This window comes from Ictalurus furcatus, chromosome 1 (genome assembly GCF_023375685.1).
Source record: "Ictalurus furcatus strain D&B chromosome 1, Billie_1.0, whole genome shotgun sequence".
Taxonomy (NCBI): Eukaryota; Metazoa; Chordata; class Actinopteri; order Siluriformes; family Ictaluridae; genus Ictalurus; species Ictalurus furcatus.
The window spans coordinates 1591650-1615891 of NC_071255.1; the positions used below are offsets into that span (position 1 = coordinate 1591650).

General features: G+C 41.3%; 1 protein-coding gene and 2 long non-coding RNA genes across 5 annotated transcripts; 2 read left to right on the forward strand and 1 right to left on the reverse strand.

Annotated features, from left to right (window-relative positions):
- The first annotated feature begins 7 nt into the window (after positions 1-7).
- On the forward strand, positions 8-9439 carry LOC128621993 (uncharacterized). Of its 2 annotated transcripts, XR_008388346.1 has the most exons (7): positions 8-152; positions 887-1023; positions 4595-4668; positions 4870-5032; positions 5415-5637; positions 5883-6004; positions 6500-9439. It is a non-coding gene; the product is annotated as an uncharacterized LOC128621993 (long non-coding RNA). The 2 variants fall into 2 exon arrangements; XR_008388344.1 differs by having other exon boundaries at positions 84-152; positions 4595-5032.
- On the reverse strand, positions 8887-23920 carry slc6a3 (solute carrier family 6 member 3). 2 transcript variants are annotated; one of them, XM_053648008.1, is made up of 14 exons: positions 23497-23920; positions 22309-22440; positions 18153-18366; positions 17760-17898; positions 17513-17647; positions 16798-16901; positions 13331-13455; positions 12219-12331; positions 11730-11858; positions 11466-11565; positions 10233-10333; positions 9690-9857; positions 9169-9240; positions 8887-8963 (listed from the first exon to the last, which is right to left on the reverse strand). In XM_053648008.1, exons 1-14 carry the CDS (start codon positions 23918-23920, stop codon positions 8940-8942), a joined length of 1980 nt encoding a protein of 659 aa, XP_053503983.1. In that variant the 3' UTR covers positions 8887-8939. The 2 variants fall into 2 exon arrangements, with proteins under 2 accessions (XP_053503983.1, XP_053503905.1); XM_053647930.1 differs by lacking the exon at positions 8887-8963 and having other exon boundaries at positions 9066-9240.
- On the forward strand, positions 20994-23643 carry LOC128622047 (uncharacterized). Its single transcript, XR_008388350.1, has 3 exons — positions 20994-21335; positions 21469-21550; positions 23514-23643. It is a non-coding gene; the product is annotated as an uncharacterized LOC128622047 (long non-coding RNA).
- Positions 23921-24242: the final 322 nt, after the last annotated feature.

Sequence of the window (24242 nt, forward strand, 5' to 3'; positions counted from 1 at the left end):
AACTGACGCCGAGCATCTCCGGTACGCCGGTGTTTATTTTGAATGGTTGCCATGGAGAGGTCGTGACCCCCCTCCCCTCCGTTCCCTCCGTTCCCTCCCTCCCCTCCCTTCTCTCCGATAGGTTAAACTGAAACAAACACGGGAAAGTACAGGTGAGGAAACACGGGTTAGGATCCAGCTCAGAAAAATCATCTGAACTGGAAGGAATTCTACACTGGTGAATTAACGGTTTACAAATCCAACTGGATTGTGATTGGTCAGAATCAGGAAGTGCTCTGTTTCTATAGTAACCCCTCATTCACAGGGACTTGAGGTTTTATTCCTCTTATACCACAGCAATTTGTCCAATCAGGTCGAATTTTATTATTATTATTATTATTAAACTGCGACACGCCTTACTTTTTATGCGTTTAGTTACGATCTCGAAAGAAGCCTCTCTCTGGAAGAAAAATCACACACTGTAAACGTTACAGATTTCCCTCTGACTGTTACAAAGTACTGGCACTGGAGACTCCTTCCGTGAATGTTAGACACGCAGAGAAAACTTCACCGTATCAACGATTAACCTTTCATTCCCCTCTAAAACCAAAAGCATAGTCGACACCTTTTAACCAATCAGAATCCAGGATTAATGTAAATGTACGATCATATAATCGTTCCGCTTTTAAATGCGAGTCATATAAGCGTAATTATTAGGCTATACATCACGCGGCGCGGTGGTAATAGTGTGTTAATGTAGGCCTTATAGTGGTGTTAATGATGTAGCTCTTGTGTATAAGTGTGTCTGTTCCAGTGGTTGTGTGTTGCCTGGCAGGGAGGGGAGTTAATTAGACGCACAGGGAATGTGTTCTGGAGTTTATTTGTTTGTTTGTTTGTCGCGTGACAGCCGAGTAAGACTGAGGTGGTGCGTCACGTGCAGGGGACACAGGAGATACGGTGTACCTGAACACGGTGATCTAGATTGTTCTGCTCTTATGGTTCCAGGTGCATGTAAAACCATCAGCTGTTGTATCAGGATGTGAGGTGAACACACACACACACACCCCTCACATACACACTGATGATGCTTCTTCTAATGATGCCAGCCAAATGAAGTGTGCTCTCAATTACTGACGCTTAGTCATGAATAAGTAACTATTACAACTGAGTATACCACTAACAATAATAATAATAATAATAATAAATATTACCAATAATATAATACAGAACATGGCAATACAATTTTTTTTAGTTGTAAGCATCATATAACACTGACAAGAAGCTACAAGTAGCGATAAACAGCATTAATACAAGAAGCAACGTAATTGAACAATAATATGAGCAGTATAACATAAAATGACAAACATAACGAGGAAAGACTACAATATAATAACTTAATACGACGCAGCAACAATAAAACAAGAAGAAACGGCTTAACTATAAAATAATAGCACGTGTACATAAACAATCGAACCAGAACGTAACGTAACCTAGCAACAGTATACACCAAGAAACAACAAAAGATCTACTTTACAGTATCAATATAACGTAGCTAGAAAAGACACAACTATAACAAAAGAAACTTGGAAAGCAACTTAACAATATAACACGATCCCACATCTCCACATGAACATAACAAGAAACAACGTAGTAATACTGTAGAACAACATAAAGACTAGAAACAACTTGTTTACAACCAATAATAACAATCTAATGATTGAATATTAACAATGCAACCGTGTTGCGATAGAACTACACAAGAGTCGAAGCGTAAAACAAGACAAAACGACTTGATATAAAACGGTAAACAACTTAACGTGAGGTACAAAACAAACAATTTAACACACCGCTAATATAACGTCGTACAGCAACCAACAATGGAACATGGCTAACAATTTAACAGTAACACAACATAAGCAACGAGAATCCAAGCAACTTGACATCAGCAATATAACGATCATAAACAATTTAACCAAAATATGACCTCAATAACGACGACGAATAAGATGATTTAGTTCATTGTTGCACTTAGAAACACGTTCTGTCCATCACGGCGTGACTTTAAACATTGTTAAAGTTGTTAACCGTGGAAGACGGGCACGCTGACCCACTTTATTTATTTATTAATTTATTTAGGAAAAAAAATTGTTCAAAGTGCTGGTTTAACACATCTTCGTTGTTTTCCCCATCAGCATTAGCACATCAGAAATGAATTTTTATTTTAATAATTTTAATTTTCATACCAGCGCGGCGCTGGTCTCTAACAGCTGCACGAAACACGCTAGCACTCTGTCCTTCTGCGAAAACCTCCGTCACCAACGTGTGTGCGCTGTACGTGCACGATCGAGTTCTCCAAAATACAAAGAATACTCTTTATCATCCCTGCACCTGGCGTTAGTGACTGTAGTGTTGGCGTTAGCTGTGTTCCAAGGTGAATGTTTTGCTAATTTGAAGTAAATACTCTGCAACAAGATACAAAATAGATGTTAGCATGGCATCACATTAGCATCACCTTTATTAAGTGACAGAGGTGGTTTTGGGTTGTGTGAATGTGTGTGTGTGGAGGTGTAACACACACACACATATATATAATTATAATATTAAATTGCATGTAGAGTCTAACATGTTTAATTCTGCTCTCTGAGCGTCAAGGGTAATGTTGCTAATAAGTAAGAGAAGGTTATAGCCTCCAGTTTAGCACCATGGAGTGCCTCTTGGACATGTTCATTCTGGACTCCAGTGTGTTTCAGGTACTGGCCACAAGATGGCACCATCACTCAGGAATACAAGGAATGAAAAAAAAAATTAGGAAAACAATTCTGTTCAAAGTGCTCGTTTAACACGTCTTCGTCGTTTTCCCCATTAGCATTAGCACATTACAAATTCATTTTTATTATTTAGTATTAATTTTGCCCTGAGAAAATGGGTTTGGATACATGTTAAAAGAGCAGAATACAGTGTTGAAAAATGAACACATTTTTTAGATGAATACATTTTCCTCAGATGCGTCATTAAATTAATACGAAAAGGCTCCATTTTACTAAAATAATGCTTTTGCTAACTAGCAGGTAGCTCTTACACTGCATTTTTTTTAAATATATATATATACAGAAAAATGGCACTGCAAAAAAAAAAAAAAAAAAGACAGTCAGGAATAACGTTTTCCTCAGATTTGGTGGGGTTAATGTAAATTTATGTCTTTTAGATCTGTTTAAAAATAAAAGGCTTGATTTGACTAAAAATGACAATTTTGTAGCTTTTAAGTTATTTATATCGAAAAACATTTAATGCACTTTTTTTTTTTCCTCAGATGAGTCGGCAAAATAACTAAGAAATGACTCGATACGAGTAAAATTATGACGACGTACGATTAAAGTGACACTAATTTGACCTAGCAGCTACAGGCTATTTAGCAAAATAGTAATTTTACTCATAGGAGGTGTTTATTTTATTAATTGTTTAACAGATCTGAGGAAAATAAGTGCTATGTGTAGTCTAACGAAATCGTAAGTTTAACAGCGCACGGCTGTTTAGTCTTTCATACGGGAAAATGTAAACATGCAGTGACGTCGGGAATACCAACATTTTCCTCAGACGTGTTGGTAATTTACTTCCAAAAAGCTCCATATGATTAAAATTGTGGTTTTGCTTAATAGCATGTAGCTGTTGAGTCTTTTATGTAGGGGATGACAGTGAAATGGCGGGAACAGCTACATTGTCCTGAGACGTGTTGGTAAATTATGGCTAAAATCACACCGTCTTTCGACTCAACAGCTATGTGCTATTTAGCGCAATTGTACTGCTAGTTCTCTTTAGCTTTTTTCTTATTAATTTAGCAACACATCTGAGGAAAATTCATCTATCTGTAAATGAAGGACAACTACTGTGTGCTATTTTGTGTAATTAGCATATAATAGCATACAGTATAAGGTAACATTTTCCTCAGATGTGTGGCTAAAGTGTTAAGAAATGGCTCCACATGACTAAAATGGCTGATTTTTCTAAATAGCGAATAGCTAATGGGTCTTTCTACAGAAAAATATGACTCAAAACTCCCAGTGACGCACGAAAAAAGTGTCTGGAAAATCGTCATTTTCCTCAGACGTGTCGGTAAAATAATATGGAACAACTCAGTGTGACTAAAATTGTGACCGTATATGACTACGATTGCACTTAACGGTTGCACGCTATTTAGCGACATCGCAATTTTTGTCTCAGGGAGTCTTTTCTTAGTCGTTTAACAAAATTTCTGAGGAAAAAGGTTTCTATTCCCGCCATTTTTGTGTAACTGCTACGATATGAGCTATTTAGTGAAACCGCAGTTTTTAAATAAGCACGTAGATGTTTAAAAAAAAAATAAAAAATACAAGTGTGAAAAGGAAAAGAAACAAATAAAATTACACTTTAATTAGGCTTAGCATTCACTGCTATTTGGACGCCATTTTCTACTTGCACCATATCGAATAACTTAACCTTTGCGTAGCTCATGAACTTGCTCGCATATATATTTATTATATTTTATATATCATTTTAATCCTCTTGTATCCAAACCCTTGGTGTAGAATCTTTGTATAATATTATACTGATTGATTTCTGCTTAATTTCCTCCTTTTAGATGCGGCCACGCCTCAAAACATCGTAGAAGAGGGAACAAACCCAAGCAAGCCACCCACGTGGTTACCAAAGAGTGTGCGTGTAGTGGATCATATTATGTTATATGTATATTAGTAGAACATGAATATTTCTGTTGTATAATTGTAATAGTAAATATTAGTGTAGTAAAGATGCATGAGTCCTACCCCCTCCCCCAACACACACACACAAACACACGGATCTTGATGGGTTTTTCCTTTTGTTTGTTTTTTTGTTGTCCCTTTTTGGTGTTTCGAGGCTGTAAATTACGCTTGAGTGCTAAGTGTTGTATAATAAGAGTTTACACTCAGCCTAAAGTGCTTCATAATTGAGCCGCGGTGACAACACGAGCGGTGAACACGCACTTCCTGAAAGGACGAGGCGCCACGATGGGGTCAGCACGTACAGCCATCGGGAACAGGTTCTCATCCGACACACACCTTCATTTTAGAGTCACGGACGTTGTGATAACACTATAAATCGTATGTAAAATTCGTTTATGTATGCGATTGTAAGAGTATTTCCAGTGCGACCCTGATGATGAATCCTTTATTAAAAAGTTTCCTATAGAGAAGACTCCCTTCAGCGCCGGTTTTGTTTATTCGATTACTTTTAAAAGGAATAAAACACTCCGTGTAATGCTGTGACGAAGCAGGGTTACTGTCGGCACCCTGACGTTGATTATTTTCCCGTCACAGCGCCCCCACACAGTGTGTTATTCCTTAACGAGCCTATTTATCTCTGTTTAATCTTGTTTGGTTGGAATTCTTTTGAAATATTTTTACATGTTCTCTTTCTCACAGTGTAGGCCATGTCCCAATCCAATATAACGCAGTTTTCCCTGCTCCTGTGATGATTTGTCTGGACTCCATCGTGCTCAGGTGCTGCTATCCGTTTCGGATACGACAATCCGTCCGTCCGTCTCTGCGTAATCAGACGCTCGGATTCAGCAGCACGAGAACCATCACGGAGCAATAAGATGGCTATGAGGCCGCGTCGGCCATCTGCTTTCCCCTTTTATTAAGTGTAAGTGGGGGTAGGTGGTGTCGAGGCCGACGATCAGATTGGATATTGACGCGTTGGCGAGGAAACAGGATTGGATTTTTCTGCGTATGAAAAATCAATATGGAAATGCCAGTTTATGCGGCAAGAGCTCTTTCGTTACTCATCACTCGTACACACTTTCATTGGTCTGAGGCTTGTTGATCGAGGAGCATGTTGTTTAACACCAGTGTAATAATTTGTCTTTTGTTTTTTTTTTTTTGGATAAGTGTTGGAGTCGATACGCTTGTTTGGAGTGGACTTTCACACCCCTCTGATCCCAGGTCCCAGTTCACTCTTGGTGTGTTTACTCAGAAGAACGTCAGAACATCCGTCAAAGCACAAAGCACAGGTACGGAAGGAGACCTCTCGCGCAGGACGTCTTTTGTAAACTGGCCAAAAGCGTGTAACTGACACAAGTATTAAAAGCCCAAAGCGAGATCTCTGTACCAGATGATTTAAGAGCGATCTGTTCTTCACACGTCTCTCGGTGTAAACGCATAAATCTGTACCTTTATCTGTCACGCGTTTGCGCAGACGTTCGGCTTATTGCTTTGCGGCACGAGCACAGAGTTAAATGTCGACGAAATTAGCATGAGGCTAAAGAGATTAAGATTAGCGCAGGGTTTGTTTTAGGTCTGTTAAATCTCCACGCTTCGTGCACCGTCTCAGGGGTCAGAAGGTCAGCAAAGCTAGTGTAGCGCCTCCTAAAGGACGGACAGATGGATGTTAAAACAAGCGCATGCTCGTTTGTTGATTTTTCGTTTATTTAATATTATCAGTGTGCGATCATGAGTGTTACCCAATTATTTATTTTTCTTACCGCAATCTCGCGTATTCGCTGAAGTGGAGAGGAAGAGGAGCAAAGGACGAGGATGACGTAAAGTTGAGGAAAAGCAGAAGAAGGAAGGAGTCAGGTTTGTGGTCTTGGACAACCGAGTCCTTTAACGCTAATTTTATCCAGAAGATTTAGCACGCTTTTACGCAGTTAATAACGAGGCCATAGAAATGAAAAATATACAGAATAGAAATATAACCAATTTTCTCCTCCATCTTTAATGTTTATATACGTGTTTTAAATGTATTGATAATGTTCTTGACTTGCTTCTGGTTGTAATTACTGCCGCCATTTTTTATGTTATTGTATCTACAAGCTAACACTGATGTGTCCACTCATAACCTACTCTAACTGCATAGTCTAGAGTAACTAGGAAAATTACCGTAACTTCTGTTGTTGCAGAGCTACCGTAAAACCCTGAACCAGTGCACAAATCCAATAAGGTTTATGAACACATCATATTTATTACACATTGCACCCTGGTAGTTTACTCCAGCAGTCACTGTAGTTTCTTTGTATTTAGTGTATTTACGGTAGCTGTGTTACTCCAGCAGTTACGGTAGTTTCTTTGTGTTTTAGTGTATTTACGGTAGCTGTGTTACTCCAGCAGTTACGGTAGTTTCTTTGTGGTTTAGTGTATTTACAGTAGCTGTGTTACTCCAGCAATTACGGTAGTTTTTTTTTTGTTTAGTGTATTTACGGTAGCTGTGTTACGGTAGCTGTGTTACTCCAGCAGTTACGGTAGTTTCCTCTTGTTTTTGTGTATTTATGGTACGGTCAGTGTATTTGGTTTAGTGTATTGTATAAAACTGGCCAGAAACCAGAGCCATAAGCGTACCTAGCATAAAATAAAATGATGCCACGTCCACATGTTTGTGTGTAAAACAACACTTGATTGTTAGTAATTCTTTTGTAGTTTTCATGAAGTACGTTATTTCTGAAGCACAAATATATATCAATACATCTTATAAATATACATACGTGTCAAAAACAAATCATGAATCGAAATTCAACGAACAAACATAAATCGATAAATAGATTTACAGACATGAAATGAAACCACGACAAATAATCCATGCGAACAGGAAAACCAGTCACGCTCAAATCATTTCATCCACAGGCTCTTTATTGATATTTTTTTTTACAGCAGGTGATCAATTTTACTCCGATACATGATAAGAAACAATGCTGTTATGATAGATAAATATACGCACATCTGATTTCTCCTTGGTTATATCAGTTTTTTAAAACTCGGCTGAGAAAACTGAAATTTGCTTTCCGACGTTCCAGCAGGTTTTACACCGAAGCTTTACACTTAATTTTTTTTTAAAATACATTTTCACTGAACTGTTGGTTTAAGTGTTTTTTAAATTTATTTATTTGAAAGTAAAATACTCTGCAATATTCTCACAAAAAATACTAAGAAATGACTATCGTAAATTGAAATTTGTATAGATTTCATCACTGAATGTCGTATATCGTGTGTGTGTGTATACCAATTATCGCCTCGTGTCTAATACGAGTCATGCTAACTACTTGTGAAGATATAAACAAACGGTGGCGTAAAGCTGATGCACGAATATGGCTTAATTAACTCGATAAACCTGATCAGCACGTCCATCATTTTTCTCGTTTCTAACACAAATAAGATGTATAGGTTTTACTATAGCACTAGATAATATTAAACATCGTTTGTTTCTAGGTTCTTAGTCAGTATACGGTTTTCGACACTTCAATCACGTTGATCAATAAGGCTCGGCTTGTACTCTAATCACAAAAAAATATATAGAAACAGTAAACAGTCGTCGTAACAGTCATCGTACAGCGAGAATTCGGCCGTGTCCCAAACGCTAAAATTCACGCCTACTTACTTTAACATCAGCCATTTTGTAAATAAAATTTAAAAAATCCCAAACACACACTAAAACATAGCGTCGACTCTAACGATATCGTTATAAGCGTAAATGCGGTGTTCTTTCGATTTTTTAGGATCAGCGTGGTGCTGTTTTTAGCTTCAGAGAAACTCTGTACTGCTGCCTGTTGCTTTAGCAGTGGGAAATGGCGGCAAAATAAAATCCAAAGTTATCTCCGACATGGTGCTGGAGATGTCGGATGTGTTTGGCACCGCTATGTGTTAGCTAGCTAAGTTATATCGAGCACGAATATAATTTTATTAACCATCCTAACCACTAAGTAACAAGTTTTCCCGCTAACTCTATTGTTTGCTATTAGCGTTTGTGATACAGCCTTTAAATAGATTCATTTTTTTCTGACCGAATGTCGAGCATGTTGTGATCAAAACCACATCACTGCCACACTTTTTTCAAATTTTATTATTTTTCACGCGAGAAAGAGAAGGACGAGACGTACGGCTTGTTTGGCACACAGCGCCCCCTACGGAGCTGGAGGAATTTACTTCTTTTTTTTTTTGTTGTTTTTTTTGCAATGTTCACACCACCAGCCAGTGATGAAGCTAGAAGAAAACAGAAAACACATGAGAACATCACATGCAGCTCTTAGGATTTGTTTTGGTCAAGTGCAAAAGTTAGCATCCCCTAAGAAGTAAATGAAGAAAAATTATATGAAAGAAAAGTAGTTTTTTTTTATTATTATTATGCAACAAAAATGGTTAAATTGTGCACGTTTAAGACAAGCTTAAAAGTCTCATCTGAACGTACCGTGAACTGCCGCACTTCACCGCGCTCCACCAGGTGATGCTCCGTCTCTGGCGTGATTGCATACGCCAGTTTCTACAACCAGAAAACAAATGATTCAAAACAATTTAGTCATAAGTTGGCGACACTCGAAACATTTCGAAACCTTCAGGGTTCTGTGGTTGTGCCTCTGAGGGAACCTTACAACAAAGTGATGTCCTCTCGTAAATGGTTCCAAGCAGGATCCTTTAGGAAGCTAAGAAGCCAGAGAACACTTTAAGAACCCCCTGAGGAACCCTTTTTTCAAACAGTGTGGGTATTAACTCGGTAAGTGTGCGGTACAAACCGGAAATTATTGCCCATTATTTTCTCTCTTAATCTCTAGAACTTTTCAGGAGTTTAACATTTTAGCTCTTGGTACCTTCTACATTAGTAGGTTAGAGGGGGATGACATGTACCACCAGGGAACCACCGTAAGATGCTTAAGTACAACCAGAAAGTTCCGAACATGTAAACACTTAACGTAGGCACTGCGGTGGACCTACGGTGCAGAAGCTTCCGGGCAGGACGCAGAACTTGTAGATGGCGTAGATGGGAACCATGATCATGGAGGAGATGGACAGACACCAGCCGAGCATGTTAGCCCATGTGGGGAATGAGTAGGAGCCGTATTTCGGGGGGTTGAAGGTCGCGAAGCTCACCACCACCATGAACTAGATACAGGATGGAAAAGGGAGAAAATGCAGGAATTTGTTTACAACGGTGGAAAAAAAACAACCTGTTTAGAGGTACATTTTGAACTCCTGACCAATCAGACACCAAACAAGTTTAACGTCTACAGGTATGAAACAATTTTTCAGCTAACTTCTTTATTAGCATTAGCATTACTTGGATCTACAAGCACTACCATGTGGCAATAGTGTTTGTTTTTACAACCTGGAGGTGAAAACATAAGCATAAGAGTCTTAGTCAAGAGTGGTGCTTTCGGGAACTCGGAACCTTTTGGTAACTAGCGCTGGTTTAGCGCGGTTAATTTCCAGCTGCATAACCACCAAAACTTCTATAAGTGATGAGAGAGAGTCGTGTACCAGCAGGAAACAAGGACTGACGAATTTCCAGCAGAGTCGCCAGTAAATTCCTGGTCGTTGCCCAATCATCTCCTGGATATCGTCACTGAAACGATCCACACCTACACACACACACACACACACACACACTACTTCACTGGGGAAACAGCAGAATTTCTTCCCTTTCAATGTAAAGTGGGTGGGGCTAATCATTGGTAAAACATTGCGTAAGCTTCACCCTGACCAATCATAAGGCTACATTTATTAAACCAGTCTTCACCGAGCGTAGCTAGCAAAAACTGGCCTAGCGAGTGAAATACATGGGCTGACCTAGCGATCTAACTTGTAGATTGAAAGCTAATCTAGTGAGCGTAGCTACTGCGTAACGCTATAATTGGGTGGTTGCTACATGCTCATTTAAGTATTAGGCCACGCCCATTAGCTCAGTGCGATCTGTGTGAGAGTTGTATTGTTTTCCTTTGCTAACTGTTTTTCTATAAAACTAATCACGATCACCCGAGTCTTTTGCCGAGTCGTGAACAGAACCGAATGTTCCCTCTGGTGCACGTTGTGCCTTTTATATATGTGACCAGATGCTCTAATCAAAGAGGAACGAGAGATTCGGAGAGACGTTGCGGCTATAAATAGCGGCAGCATGTCGGTGACGCGCGTTTCCCGCCGCAGGTCGCTGTCAGCGCTGATGCTCCTCAGGCGTGACTCGTTTAGCTTTTTCTGGGGAAAAAAGGCCCAAGTTTTTGGGTCACAGCCTTGATTCTGGTGACCTGCCAGGTCAAAGGTCAGTCAGCGTTCTCTTCAAATTGGTCTCTGATGACCCTGCTGGTCTTTTGAAGTTCAGGTCAGTCGTTTAGATGAGAATCGCCTCGGGGAACGTTCGGAAAGTTCAGCTTTCAGCAGGATGTACTCGTCCGTAGATTATCTTTTTTCCTTCCACTGTATTAACCACAGCTCACATGGTCTCCTCTTTAACCCATAAAATTCAAATGGCACGATGTATATGCTGTAATCATGAGATTTGGCTCCGTGTCGTGAACTGTGCGTTCGGGCCGCACTCACAGCGGAGTGAATAGGGTGCTCGTTTGGCCCTATGTAGTGAGTAGTGTGTGTGGATTGGGACGCGTCCACACTGAGCTAATGAAGCGATGACGAATTGGAACACAACCTGCCTCTCTCATCCCTGATTGGCTGTCACTTCTGTAATGGAGAATCAGCTTCCCTGAACACACACACACTCACCATAAAACCAGGCGATGCCGATGGCTTCAATCAGCACGCCGAAGAGGATCGATGTCCCTGCCGCAAAGTGGTCCAACAGCGTGAAGACGTAGATTCCTCCCTGTAAGGAATGGAGAGGGAGGGAGGGGGAGGGAGGGGGTGTCTTAGCACGCATCAGAGATTTGTAGAATCGGATGAAGCTATGAATTCCGTCTCTTAAATTGAAGTCTAGCCTCGGTCCTGGTCCCCGGCCTGGCCAGGCGGCCATGTTTGTGTCTCACTCACGTTGGTGACGCAGAAGAGCGAGATGAGGAAGGTGGACACCACGATGAAGAGTGTGAACAGTTCTCTGTGTTTGTGCAGGAACTTGAATTCGTCGATGAGTCCCGTGATCACAGACTCCATCCCGCCCATCTACAGCAGATACATTTCAGAATAAATACACGGATTCTCGCCGACAGTGACGAATCATTGCTATGGTGAATTTCTCTCTTAGGAGACGTTTGTTTAAAACTTTATGGAAGGAGTCTCCAGTGTCGGCGCTTTGCAGCAGTCAGAGGTGAAGCTGTAACTTTTCGTGTGAGCACAGATTCATCCAGCATTCGCTACATCTCTGAGAGAAACCTTCACAAAGTTGTACTTTCTGTGATTTTTAAAAAAAAAATTTTATTTATAATTGTATGTATAACACTTCATACGTAAACGTTTAGTTTTGAAAAGTTTGTACTAGTGTGTTTAAGGTGTTTTAATAAACAGATTTTGGGAGGGTCTCACGGCGCTGTCGATGCCCAGCGTGAGGAGCATGATGAAGAAGATCACAGCCCAAACGGAGGAGCCTGGCAACGTCGCAATGGCTTCTGGGTAAATTATAAACACCAAACCAGGACCTGCAGGACATGAAAGATGTTGCGTTATTAATGTCTGTTTATTAATCTGTCTGTCTTTCCGTCCAAAGGTCTCCATCTGTTCCTTCATCCACGTAATGATCTGTCTCTCTTTCTTTACCATCTCCATCTATTTATTCATCAATCTTTCAATCCATTCTTCTGTTCACAGGTCTGTCTAAATCCTTCCATCCCTCCATCCATAGGTCTCTCTACATCCATCCATCCAAGGGTCTGTATTCATTCATCCATCCATCCATCCACCCACAGGTCTCTCATCCATCCATCTAAGGGTCTGTATTCATTCATCCATCCATCCATCCAAGGGTCTGTATTCATTCATCCATCCATCCATCCATCCACAGGTCTCTCATCCATCCATCCAAGGGTCTGTCTGCATTCATTCATCCATCCATCCATATATCTGCCACATCCATCAGTCCATCCATCCATCCGTAGGCCTGTCTTCATCCATCCATCCATAAGTATGTCTCATCGATCTATCCATTTATGGGTCTTCCTCATCCATCTATCCATCCAAGGGTCTGTATCCATCCATCCATCCATGCATACATCATCCATCCATCCTTCCTTCCATCTATCCATATGTCTGCCTCATCCAACAATCCATCCATCCATCCAAAGGCTTGTCTGCCTGTCTGACTATCTTTCTGTTCGGTTATCTGTCTATCTCTGTCTGTCTTGCTCTCTCAATCTCTGTCCATCTCTAAATACGTTCTCAAAGCGTCCGTCTCTTTCTCACCAGTTCGGTGCTACTTTTAGCTTGAAATGGATGAATACTGAATAAATAATATGACGTTAGAAAATAACTTCAATATGAAAATCACCGGCAATATGACGTTAGAAAATACTATAACGCAAGCCGACTCATTTAAATACGGTTTCCTCCTCTCAGTGAAATCCATCTGGTCCAGTCTCGCAGTTTCCAGTAGGTCCCGGTAATCGTACAAAGTTCCCTCTCCTGACAGAGAACACACTCACCGTCAGTGGCGACTTTATCCAGGGCCACGTTGTGTTTCTGCGACATGTAGCCCAGGAAGGAGAAGATGACGAAGCCGGAGAAGAAGCTGGTCAGGGAGTTGATGGAGCTGGTGATGATGGCGTCTCTGTGAACACACAGTAAACAGCCTTGTGATGAACAGTATCAGAGTCTTTATCACTTGCAGTGTGTGGAGTCCAGTCTGAAAATGGCAACTGCAATAAACAACAGGCCTGTTAATGTCTAACAGGACGTTCACAGCAGTGTACCGTGTACGCATGGGTGTGCACAGTGTGAATGAATCATTTGTGTGAACATATGGCTTGCAGTGTGTGTACGGGGTGCGTGTGTGTGTTTAATGTGTGACTTGCAGTGTGTGTGTGTATGATGTGTGGCTTGCTGTGTGTGTGTATGTGATGGGTGGCTTGCTGTGTGTGTGTGTGTGTGTGTATATGATGAGTGGCTTGCTGTGTGTGTGTATATGATGTGTGGCTTGCTGTGTGTGTGTATGATGTGTGGCTTGCAGTGTATACAGTGTGACTTGCAGTGTGTGTACAACGTGTGACTTGCAGTGAGTGTGTGTGTATACGATGTGTGACTTGCAGTGTGTGTATACGATGTGAGTTGCAATGTGGCCAGTGTGACTTGCAGTGTGTGTGTGACTTGCAGTGTGTGCAGTATGTGTACAGTATGACTTGCAGTGTGTAGTGTGTGACAGTGTGTGACTTGTAATGTGTACAGTATGACTTGCAGTGTGTGCAGTGTGTACAGTATGACTTGCAGTGTGTACAGTATGACTTGCAGTGTGTACAGTATGTGTACAGTATGACTTGCAGTGTGTACAGTATGACTTGCAGTGTGTACAGTATGTGTACAGTATGACTTGCAGTGTGTACAGTATGACTTGCAGTGTGTACAGTGTGTTGCTGTGTATGTGACTTGCAGTGTGTGACTTGCACTGTGTGCAGTATGTGTACAGTATGACTTGCAGTGTGTACGGTGTGTGGCTTGCAATGTGTGACTTGCAGTGTGTACAATATGACTTGCAGTGTGTGACTTGCAAGGTGTATAGCATGATGTGCAGTGTGTATACAGTGTGATTTGCAGTGTGTATGTGTACAGTGTGTGACTTGCAATGTGTACAGTGTGTGACTTGCAGTGTGTATAGTATGACTTGCAGTGTGTGCAGTATGTGTACAGTACGACTTGCAGTGTGTGCAGTATGTGTATAGTATGACGTGCAGTGTGTACAGTGTGACTTGCAATGTGTATAGCATGATGTGCAGTGTGTGTAGTGTGATGTGTAGTGTGTGACTTGCAGTGTGTATAGTATGACTTGCAGTGTGTACAGTGTGACTTGCAGTGTGTGCAGTATGTGTACAGTGTGACTTGCAGTGTGTACAGTGTGACTTGCAGTGTGTGCAGTATGTGTACAGTGTGACTTGCAGTGTGTACAGTGTGACTTGCAGTGTGTACAGTGTGACTTGCAGTGTGTGCAGTATGTGTACAGTGTGACTTGCAGTGTGTACAGTGTGACTTGCAGTGTGTAGTGTGACTTGTAGTGTGTGTGTGTGTGTGTGTGTACAGTGTGACTTGTTGTGAGTGTGTACAGTGTGACTTGTGGTGTGTGTGTGTGTACAGTGTGACTTGTGGTGTGTGTGTGTACAGTGTGACTTGTGTGTGTGTGTACAGTGTGACTTGTGGTGTGTGTGTGTGTACAGTGTGACTTGTGGTGTGTGTGTGTACAGTGTGACTTGTGTGTGTGTGTACAGTGTGACTTGTGGTGTGTGTGTGTGTGTACAGTGTGACTTGTGGTGTGTGTGTGTGTGTACAGTGTGACTTGCAGTGTGTGTAAAGTGAGTTGCAGTGTGAGTGGTGTGTGTAGTGTGAGTACGTTGTGCAGTGTGTAGTTTGTATGAGCACTGTGAGTACATTGTGTGCAGTATGAGCGTGGCGTGAGTGCACTGAGGGTATGTTGTCTACAGTGTATTTGCAGTGTGTATTATGACTGAGTACAGTGTGTACGCAGTGTGTAGGGTGCGTGAGTACTCAGTGTGAGTACGGCGAATGTATGCTGTGTAGTGTGAGAACTACTGTGTATGTGCGCTGCGTATACAATGATTGTGCAGTGTGTATACAATGTGTAGTATGATAGAGTACAATTTATATAGTGTGTGTGTAACGAATGTGAGTTGTGTGTACACTGTACTGTCTGTGTGTTCAGTTTAGTGTGTGTATATAGTGAGTATATTGAGTAAGCACATGGTGTATGTGTATAGTGAGTGTCCTTTGTCTATAGTGTATGTGCAGTGTGTATACTGTGAGTACTGTGTAGTATGATTAAGTACAATTTATACACTCCATACAATGTGTTGTCTGTACAGTGTAGTTTACATGAGTACAGCGTGTATATAACAGTGTGAGCATATGTTGAGTGGCGTGTGTGTGTGTGAGTACAGTGTACTGTCTGAATACAGAATCTCCCAGACTTATCAGCTATTATTGGATCATCGTCTGATCCCAAAGAACTATCAAACCCCTGATTAACAAACCTGACCTCGACCCCTGTCAATTGTCCAGCTATAGACCTATATCAAATCTCCCCTTTATCTCCAAGATATTAGAAAAGGTTGTACACAGCAGCTATGCTCGTACTTACATACAGGAACAACATTCATGAAATGTTCCAGTCAGGGTTTAGACCTAATCATAACACAGGCAGCGCTGGTTGAAGTAGTAGATGACCACCTACTGGCCTCTGATCAGGGTTGTGTCTCCTTGCTCGTGTTACTTGACCTTAGTGCAGCTTTTGATACTATAGGTCATACTATTCTCCTTGATAGACTAGAAAACGTTGTTGGCATTAAGGGAACAGCCCTCTCCTGCCTCGGGTCTTATTTGACTGATCGCGGTCAGTTCGTAGATGTAACTTTATGCATACTGAGGTAAAGTTTGGTGTTCTGCAAGGTTCTGTTTTAGGCCCACTGCTTTTTTTCTTAGTCCAGAATGCAGCTGCAAGAGTCCTTACTAGAACCAGAAGATACGACCACATCACCCCGATCATATCAACACTGCACTGGCTCCCAGTAAAATTTCACATTGATTATGAAATACTATTATTGACCTATGAAGCATTGAATAGTCACACGCCACAGTCCCCGGGTGAACTTATGGTCTTTTATGATCCGCCACGCCTACTTCCATCAAAAGGTGCAGGATATTTGTTGGTACCTGGAATAGTGAAGGCTACAGCAGGGGGAAGAGCTTTCTCTTACAAAGCCCCACAGTTATGGAACAGCCTTCCAATTAGTGTTCGGGACTCGGTAGTGTGTGTGAGTACAATATGGGTACGTTCAGTGTGTACCGTGAGTGTACAATGTGTGTAGTATGTCTGTACCCTGTAGCATTTGTCGATGACCTTGTTGCTGGATAAGATGACGAAATCAGTGTGTGTACAGTGTGTGTGTACCTGTAGCAGTTGTTGGTGAATTTGTTGTAGCTGGAGAAGGCGATTAAAACGCCGAAGCCGACTCCTAAAGAGAAGCAGATTTGCGTCGCCGCCTCGATCCAGACCTACACACACAAACACACACACGCACGCACACAAAGCGGCTGCAGTGCCGTCATTAGGGATAATTGCAGGAACTCATTGAGCTCAGAGATGAAAGGAACTCGTTGAATGCAGGGTAATTTTGCAAATTGCCGCCGCTCGCATGCGTCTAATCTAATTCTCAAACTGCAGCTTTGAGGTCGTTTGAGCGAGTGACCAGCGAGACACGGCGAAATGTATCACAAACGCCGACAGCGATCCTGCGATTCACGCACTTCCACCATGACACACCAGGAGAGGATACGGACCAGACCGCGTTCACACCGCTACAGCCTGTTCGTCTGTCCGTCTGTCTCTCCATCCATTTATCTACCTTTCCCTCTGTCCAGGTATCCAGCTCTCCATCTGTCCACCTACTCGAACAGTCGGGAACTTGAATTTGATATCGTATCCCTCCACCCATGTGTTTCTGTTCATCCATCCGTTAAGGTTTGTCGTAAATATTCTGTAATATACTGTACTTGTGCGAGTGGTTTTTCACATCCATGTGCACTTAAGCAGCTCAACTGCCAATTAATCACACCATTGCTATGACCAACTCTGCACACAATGATTTGTGTGTGTGTGTGTGTACCTGAGCATCACACAGGCGCAGGAAGTCCACACTGAGGTAGGCTTTAATACCGTCGATGGCTCCAGGCAGAGTCACACCCCTCAGCAGGAGAACCGTCAGAACCACGTAAGGCATCGTGGCAGTGATCCACACCACCTACACACACACACACACAGGTTTTATTATTGTCGTGACCGCCTATATTTTTATACACATCTCCTTTCGTTCATTTAAGTCTCTGCCCTTCTGATCTAAAGAATTGTCTCACTTTGCCTGAGGTCTTGACTCCCTTCCACAGACTGAAGTAAAGGATGACGATGACGACAGCGAGACAGGAAGTGAGCTGCCAGCGAGGCAGGCCGAGATTATCGATCCCCGTACTGTCCTGAAGGTGCAGAACACCACGCCTGCAGAACAAAAAAAAACACTCATAAATGACAAACAACGACATTTGTAAAGATAAGCTAGATAAACATCTCGCTAGCAAGTTTAGCTAGATATGCAACATAACAGATCACAGCGCTAATGTTATCATTAGTGATGCTAACCACGTAGCGAATATTAGCCTAGCGCTACGTTTATAAAACCAACTTTCAGAGCTAATAGCAAGCTAGGGTTACTGCTTTAAAGTTTAACGTTGTGCTTTATAGCGCGCACTCACTCGAAGTACTCCAAAGCGGGCGTGGCTTTGTGCGAGTCATTCAGGAAGGTGGCGTTCAGGTCCGAGCAGTTTGCACTGTTCCACGTGTTGTTGCAGTCGACCCACGGCAGCTCGGCGGAGAACGACGAGAACAGGTAGAACAGCGCCCAGGCGATGATGACGTTATAGTAGAAACCCACGTACAGCGAGATGAGGATCACCGTGAAGCCGACACCTGAGGACAGGGGGAACCGTACAGTACACGCAGGAATACTTCTCCACGACTCGTAGCTCGTAGTACTAGCGTCTGACGTTCTTGCTGCTAGTGGGTTTTTAGATCACGCCTCATAATTTCTGACTCCCCGTCGCCAAAAGAACGTCTCATCTGTCTGTCTCTTCTCATCAGCAGCCCAAAGCGGCGGTAATAAATCCGCTAATCCCTCGAGGCGCGAACCAGGAGGAAAATAGCTTGAATATTTTATCCTCAGCGCAGACGGGGAATGTGAAGCAGTAACAAAGCGTTTGGGTAGTTGAAAAAAATCGTGGAAGTTTCAATGAATTTACAGTGCAGGCCAGAATTATTGGCACCCTTCATAAAGCGAACAAACGTTACACACTAAGTTAAATTCTCCACACAGACAATGGAGTATTATTTAACTTTGCTCAAATATCATTAGAACTATTCATTCATTCATTCTTCTTTTTTTTTTATTTTAAGGCAAAATACATGTGCTAAAGTTATTGACATCATTAAGAAATATTTCCTGGAAGAACTTATATTGTCCTTTGCTCCCAGTAACCAGTTTTTATCTTTGTTCCAACTAAAACAACTATTTTTTTTTTTAATTGAAATTGTGTTCTTCAAAATATACAATTTGACATGCTTTACGGAATATTTTAAACGATCAATTCATTTCTGTTAGTTCCCATAATGTTTTTATCATTGCTTTTTAACATGCCCTGTTTCCCTGAGGTATAAATTAAAGGTTGCACACCTATAATAAATAAATAAGTCCTTTATACTCCCCTCATGGTAAGTGTGTGTATATATAAATAAAAATGATAAAGGTGCTGATAGTTTTGAAAACAGCAAAAACAAAAATTTTATTAATCTCGTAATGTCCGTGTACGTTGCATGTGTTTAAACCTTTTTATACATTTGTTTTTGCTCATTTTCTGAAGGGGTGCCGATATTTCTGGAGGGCGCTGTAACGGCATTAGGGTGTCGTCTGATTATTTCCACACCTCCATGCCATCAGGAGGATCCCTAAGCTTGACAAGAGGGTTAATATCAGGGATTTTCTAATTGCTGTAATTGCGATGTGATAAAATATCTCTGTCTGGATCGGAGGGACGTCTGTGGCTAACGTGGGGTGGGTGGGTGGAGGGGGGGGTTTGCTAGGAGACACATTCGCGTCCTCTCATTGTGTGCACATGTGCAATTTTCGGGCGCTTTGCAGAGCATCGATCGCAAGGAAGTGAACGTGTTGATCAGCAGTAATTACAGTAATCTCCCGCCGAGCGGCAGGCGCACAGAAAACAGAGCTTGTCATTAAGATGTCTGTCTCTCTTTCTTCCTCTCCCTCGTTCTGATGGCTCGGTCTGTCCGAATCTAAATTTGATCGCACACCTGTAGCTAAACACGGGGGAGCGGACAATCATGCTTGTTGTTATTCGCGTGATGAATGAGCTAGTTGGAATAACAGCCATAACATCCTGTGGTAAATTTAACTGTTCAAACTTGGCTAGTTAGACTAGCTTTATCTAGTTTGGAGAATATCCTGTAGGAGCTTAAGTTGGTCTGAATGACCTCCATAACCACCTGTGGTAAATTTAGCCAGCTAGCGCAACCTTTGCTAGCTTGAATAACGTTTGTGTGCTGAAATGTAGCTAGCTACAGTAACTTTCTATGGTAAACCTGGATTGTCGGGTACCTTTTAACTTCAGTATGAAGAACGTCCATAAACTCCCGTCATAAATTCAGCTAGTTGAACATTTACCTACAGACACGATTTTCCTACAGGAGCCGCAGGAGATTTTCAAATTAGCTGAAGTTTGAACACTACGCTCTGCCAAGTCTAGCTCATTTATATAATATCCTGTGGTAAATTTATATAGTTGAAATATCTTGTATGTTTAGGCACCGATAATGTCGTGTTAACCATAGCTAGTTAGAGGAGACACCAGTGGTAGGTTTAGCTAGTTTGAATATATCCTGTGGCAAGTTTGAATCATATTTATTCAACAACATTGTGTGGTAAATTTAGCTAGCTAGACGCAAGAATTTGCGTTTAGCTGGATAGGTTATCATCCTGTGGTAACTTGAGCAAGGAAATAACCTTACGTGATCATTTTTGGTAGCTAGACCCTCTTGTGGTAGCTTTGGCTAGCTAGTCACGACATGCTATGTTAACTTGAGATTCAATATCCATAACGGGCTTTGGTAAATTTAGCTAGCCAGACATAACATTATGCGGTAACGTTAGCCAGTTGTAGTAGCAGTCTGTGGTGATATTAGCTAGATAAACATCCTGTTGTCACTTTAGTTAGAATAATTTTCTGTGGTAAACCTTGTGAGTTTGGTTATCGTCCTGTGGTACATTTACTTGTTTTGAGTCTCACTGTGTAGTAATTATAACTAGTTAGAATAATATTCTGTGGGTTCTGTTGAATAACATCCAGATCCTCATGTGGTAATTTTAGGTAGTTAGACATAACATCTTTGTGGTAACTTTAGCTAGCTATAAATAACTTTCTTTTGGTACATTAGTTACCCGTGTTAACATTATCAGTGATTGTAACTTGGCATGATTGTTCTGTAAAGAAAAGCATGCAGCTCCTCTTTTTCTCATAAAATACCATTTATTCTTGCAGATGTATTGCTTGAGGTTTTCCTCAGGTGTGTACGGTTCCTTTTTCCATGTTCTAGGTATGAAATATCTTTTCACACAGATTTTTATTTTTTGGCTTTAGTATATGTAAAGTAAAAGGCCTGGTATATGGATGTTGTACATATTTTGAGGATGAAAAAAATGCAACATGTTCTAAAGTTTCTATATTATTTTTCTATATACTGTATATATAATATATTCATGACTGGCCATCCAACACGCCCGAGTACAAGTTATAGGAAAAAACCTGCAACAGAGGTGACGCGGATCTGCGGGTTCCTGAAGCGTGTTAATCTCCCTCCAGTCAGCTAAGGTGAAAATGGCGTGCTTTTAGGGTTTTGAGACTAAAAGCCAATTTGACTGTCTTCCATTTCAGAGTTTTTGTCGAGAGATAAACAGTACCTGTCTCGTGTCTGACTGAACGTGTCCTCTGTTCCTTCATCCAGGCGATGCACTGCATGTACACACCTAACACGCAGCATTCATGGAAAACACCTGATACCGACTACCGATATGACACTACAGCAGGTACGTACCTGTATTACACTTTCATATTGCAATGGTGTGTGTGTGTGTGTGTGTGTGTGTATATGTATTACATATAGATTCTTTAATCAGTACAAAATGGTAATAAATTACTGAATGTTCTGCAACTACTGATTGGGAAAGCAAACACATGACCACATGGCTACAGTATGGAGGTGTTGCTAGGCAACTGGCAAATACGAATTGCACAAGCTAGCTAATCGCTAGCTACACTGTTTTACACTGTACGATTTTTTTTGTTGTTGTTTAAGAACCGTGAGATTACATGTCTCCATGTCGGCGTACGTGACGATGACGATCCTATAGCGATAGATCTGTGATTTTAAGAGTGTGACTAGCTTCTGCTTACGTCATCAATCCGAAAACGGGCTTGCTTAAACACGGACGTTCTTGAACGTGAGCGTGCGGGTTTTTAAGATGCCGTCCGTTCGCGTGTTTCGTTTTTCAGTTTCGTTTGCCGTCATCCTCTTCAAGATGAGCGTCGTACTGTATCAGCGTGAACACTCTTGAGACTTCAAGTTAAAACTTCTCACAGTTCTAGAAACTTGTCGTTGGCTTGTATACGGTCGGTGTAGAGGCAGAGTGAGGTTGTAAACGTGACTAAAGTAACGCCGTAATTACACTTAACCCGAATCGAACAAGCGTCGATTACATTAAGGAACGTTTGAGAAGATTGGAACAATGCGCACTACTTATTTTATGCGCATCAGATAACGATTAAATCGGAGTCAAGGTGTTACCTTTAAATATCGGACAAATCTTCCATACTCCCGCAGCTCCTTCACGGTTGTATTGTCCCAACGCTAATTCCATATAGAAGAGCGGCATCCCGGCAATCACCATGAAGAACATGTAGGGGACGAGGAAGGCACCTCGGTGGGGTAAAGGAAGTAAAAGTTATTATTGAGATCAGATTTGGACATGAGATTGGACATGTTCTGTGTTTTTATTACTCATTACATTTAAACAAAATAAATAAATAAAAAGTAATAATGTAAATAAGCTAACTTTTAGTCATTTTTAAATTCATTTAATAAATAGGTTTTTTAAAAATACTATGCTGTGCTAGTGTGATGGCTCACTTCCAGGTTAAAAAAAAAAATTCTACAGGAAAATAATAAAGAGCCATCGATTAGTGTGATCTAAAAACGAGCACAAATATAAAGTAATTCTTTAAGCGAATAAATTAGAAGCTGAGGCTGAGATCAGACATTTTTTCATTTACAGAGCAGACCTTACACTGATGCTGAGGACAACGGAAAAACAAAACAAAAAAAATGTTCCTAATGTGAATTAAATCTCAATATAAATATATAAGTCTAAATATATAAACTGACATCACAAAAATATATTTATATGACTCTTGGATGTATCTAAAATGGCTTTGGAGTGCTGCAACTGCTAGGGTTTTGCCTCTCACAGAATTAATAGTTGATTTAAAAAAAAAGAAAAGCTTTGGATTGTCCAGGTTTCTTTGCACCCTGGGCGTATGTAATAATATATAGTTGTATAATGGCTCAGAAGTGCTCATTTTAAAATGGTTCCAGTTGGCGCTCCAGAATGCCCTGGATTAACAGGATAAGCAGGATTGACATTTCTGTAGTCCTGTTGTCTGCTTGACGTCTGGAGAAAAGAAAGGCATCTTCTGAGATAGAGCTGATAAACTGCTCGAAGAGTTGGCTGGTTAACACGTTTCTAGGTACTAATAAACGCTAGGTTTGTTGAGAATATCTAAGATCATATTCGAATCAAATTCGTACACAAAATTGTCTCAGTTAATTTGGAACTGATCTTGCAGGTCATCTTGGAGGCATTTCTGCAGGCATCTAAGGAGCTTCTGCTTAATAGTAACTGTCTCTGGCTTACCCTGGTGATGTTTTTAAAGAATGATCAAAGTTGACCATAAAACAAAAATTTTCCCCTCTTACCTCCTCCATTCTTGTAGCACAGGTACGGGAACCTCCAGACGTTGGCGAGGTCCACTGCGAAGCCGATGACCGACAGCAGGAAGTCGATTTTCTTGGCCCAGGTTTCTCGCTCCTCTCCAGACGGATGAGTCTGGCCGGTCGGTGCAACGAGGGCGGAGGTGGTGAACTGAACACCGTTCTGCTCCTTCACCAGGATCAACTCCACCTCTTTGGGTCCCGTGGAGCCAGAGGGATTGGAGGGAGCGATGACTGAGGACATGAGTGCGGCCGGAGCTCTGCTTCTGAGCATGGGGCTTTGCTGAGGGAAGAGAATGCAGATGTAGGAAAGGGACTGATGACGGGAGGGGTGGAGCGAAGCGGCCATGTTGATGTTACAAACGAGCAACACTCCGAAAAAAACGATCCTGACACGACAGGCTGCCATGTTTGTTCACGGATCACAACCAAAAATTTCCACAAACAAGTTGTCTCGATTGAGGTCTGACGTTAGAAGTTCATAATAGGAATTTTTTGATTGGGTATAATATTATGACGAGTATTATAGTTGTTGACAAAATTAGGGAACATGAAATGAGAGCTCTCTTAAAAAAAAAAAAAATCAAATGTAATAAAGGGAGTTATCTATTTACAACATATCTAGAGCTTCCACGCAAGTGCGGAAAACGTGCTTTTCGGTAATGACGACGAGCTCAAGCAGCTCAATTTAACACCTATAATTAAAGCCTGAATGGGGGGTTTTAAGAAGT

What these genes read in the sequence shown, in the direction of transcription:
- slc6a3 (XM_053647930.1), bottom strand. Translation starts at nt 23,920, where the DNA reads ATGGCAGCCTGTCGTGTCAGGATCGTTTTTTTCGGAGTGTTGCTCGTT. An exon ending in GATTTGTCCGATATTTAAAG is followed by an intron (nt 18,367 to 22,308) that starts GTAACACCTTGA and finishes CCCTGTCCTCAG; the next exon opens with GTGTCGGCTTCACGGTGATC. An exon ending in GAGTCAAGACCTCAGGCAAA is followed by an intron (nt 17,648 to 17,759) that starts GTGAGACAATTC and finishes GTGTGTGTGTAG; the next exon opens with GTGGTGTGGATCACTGCCAC.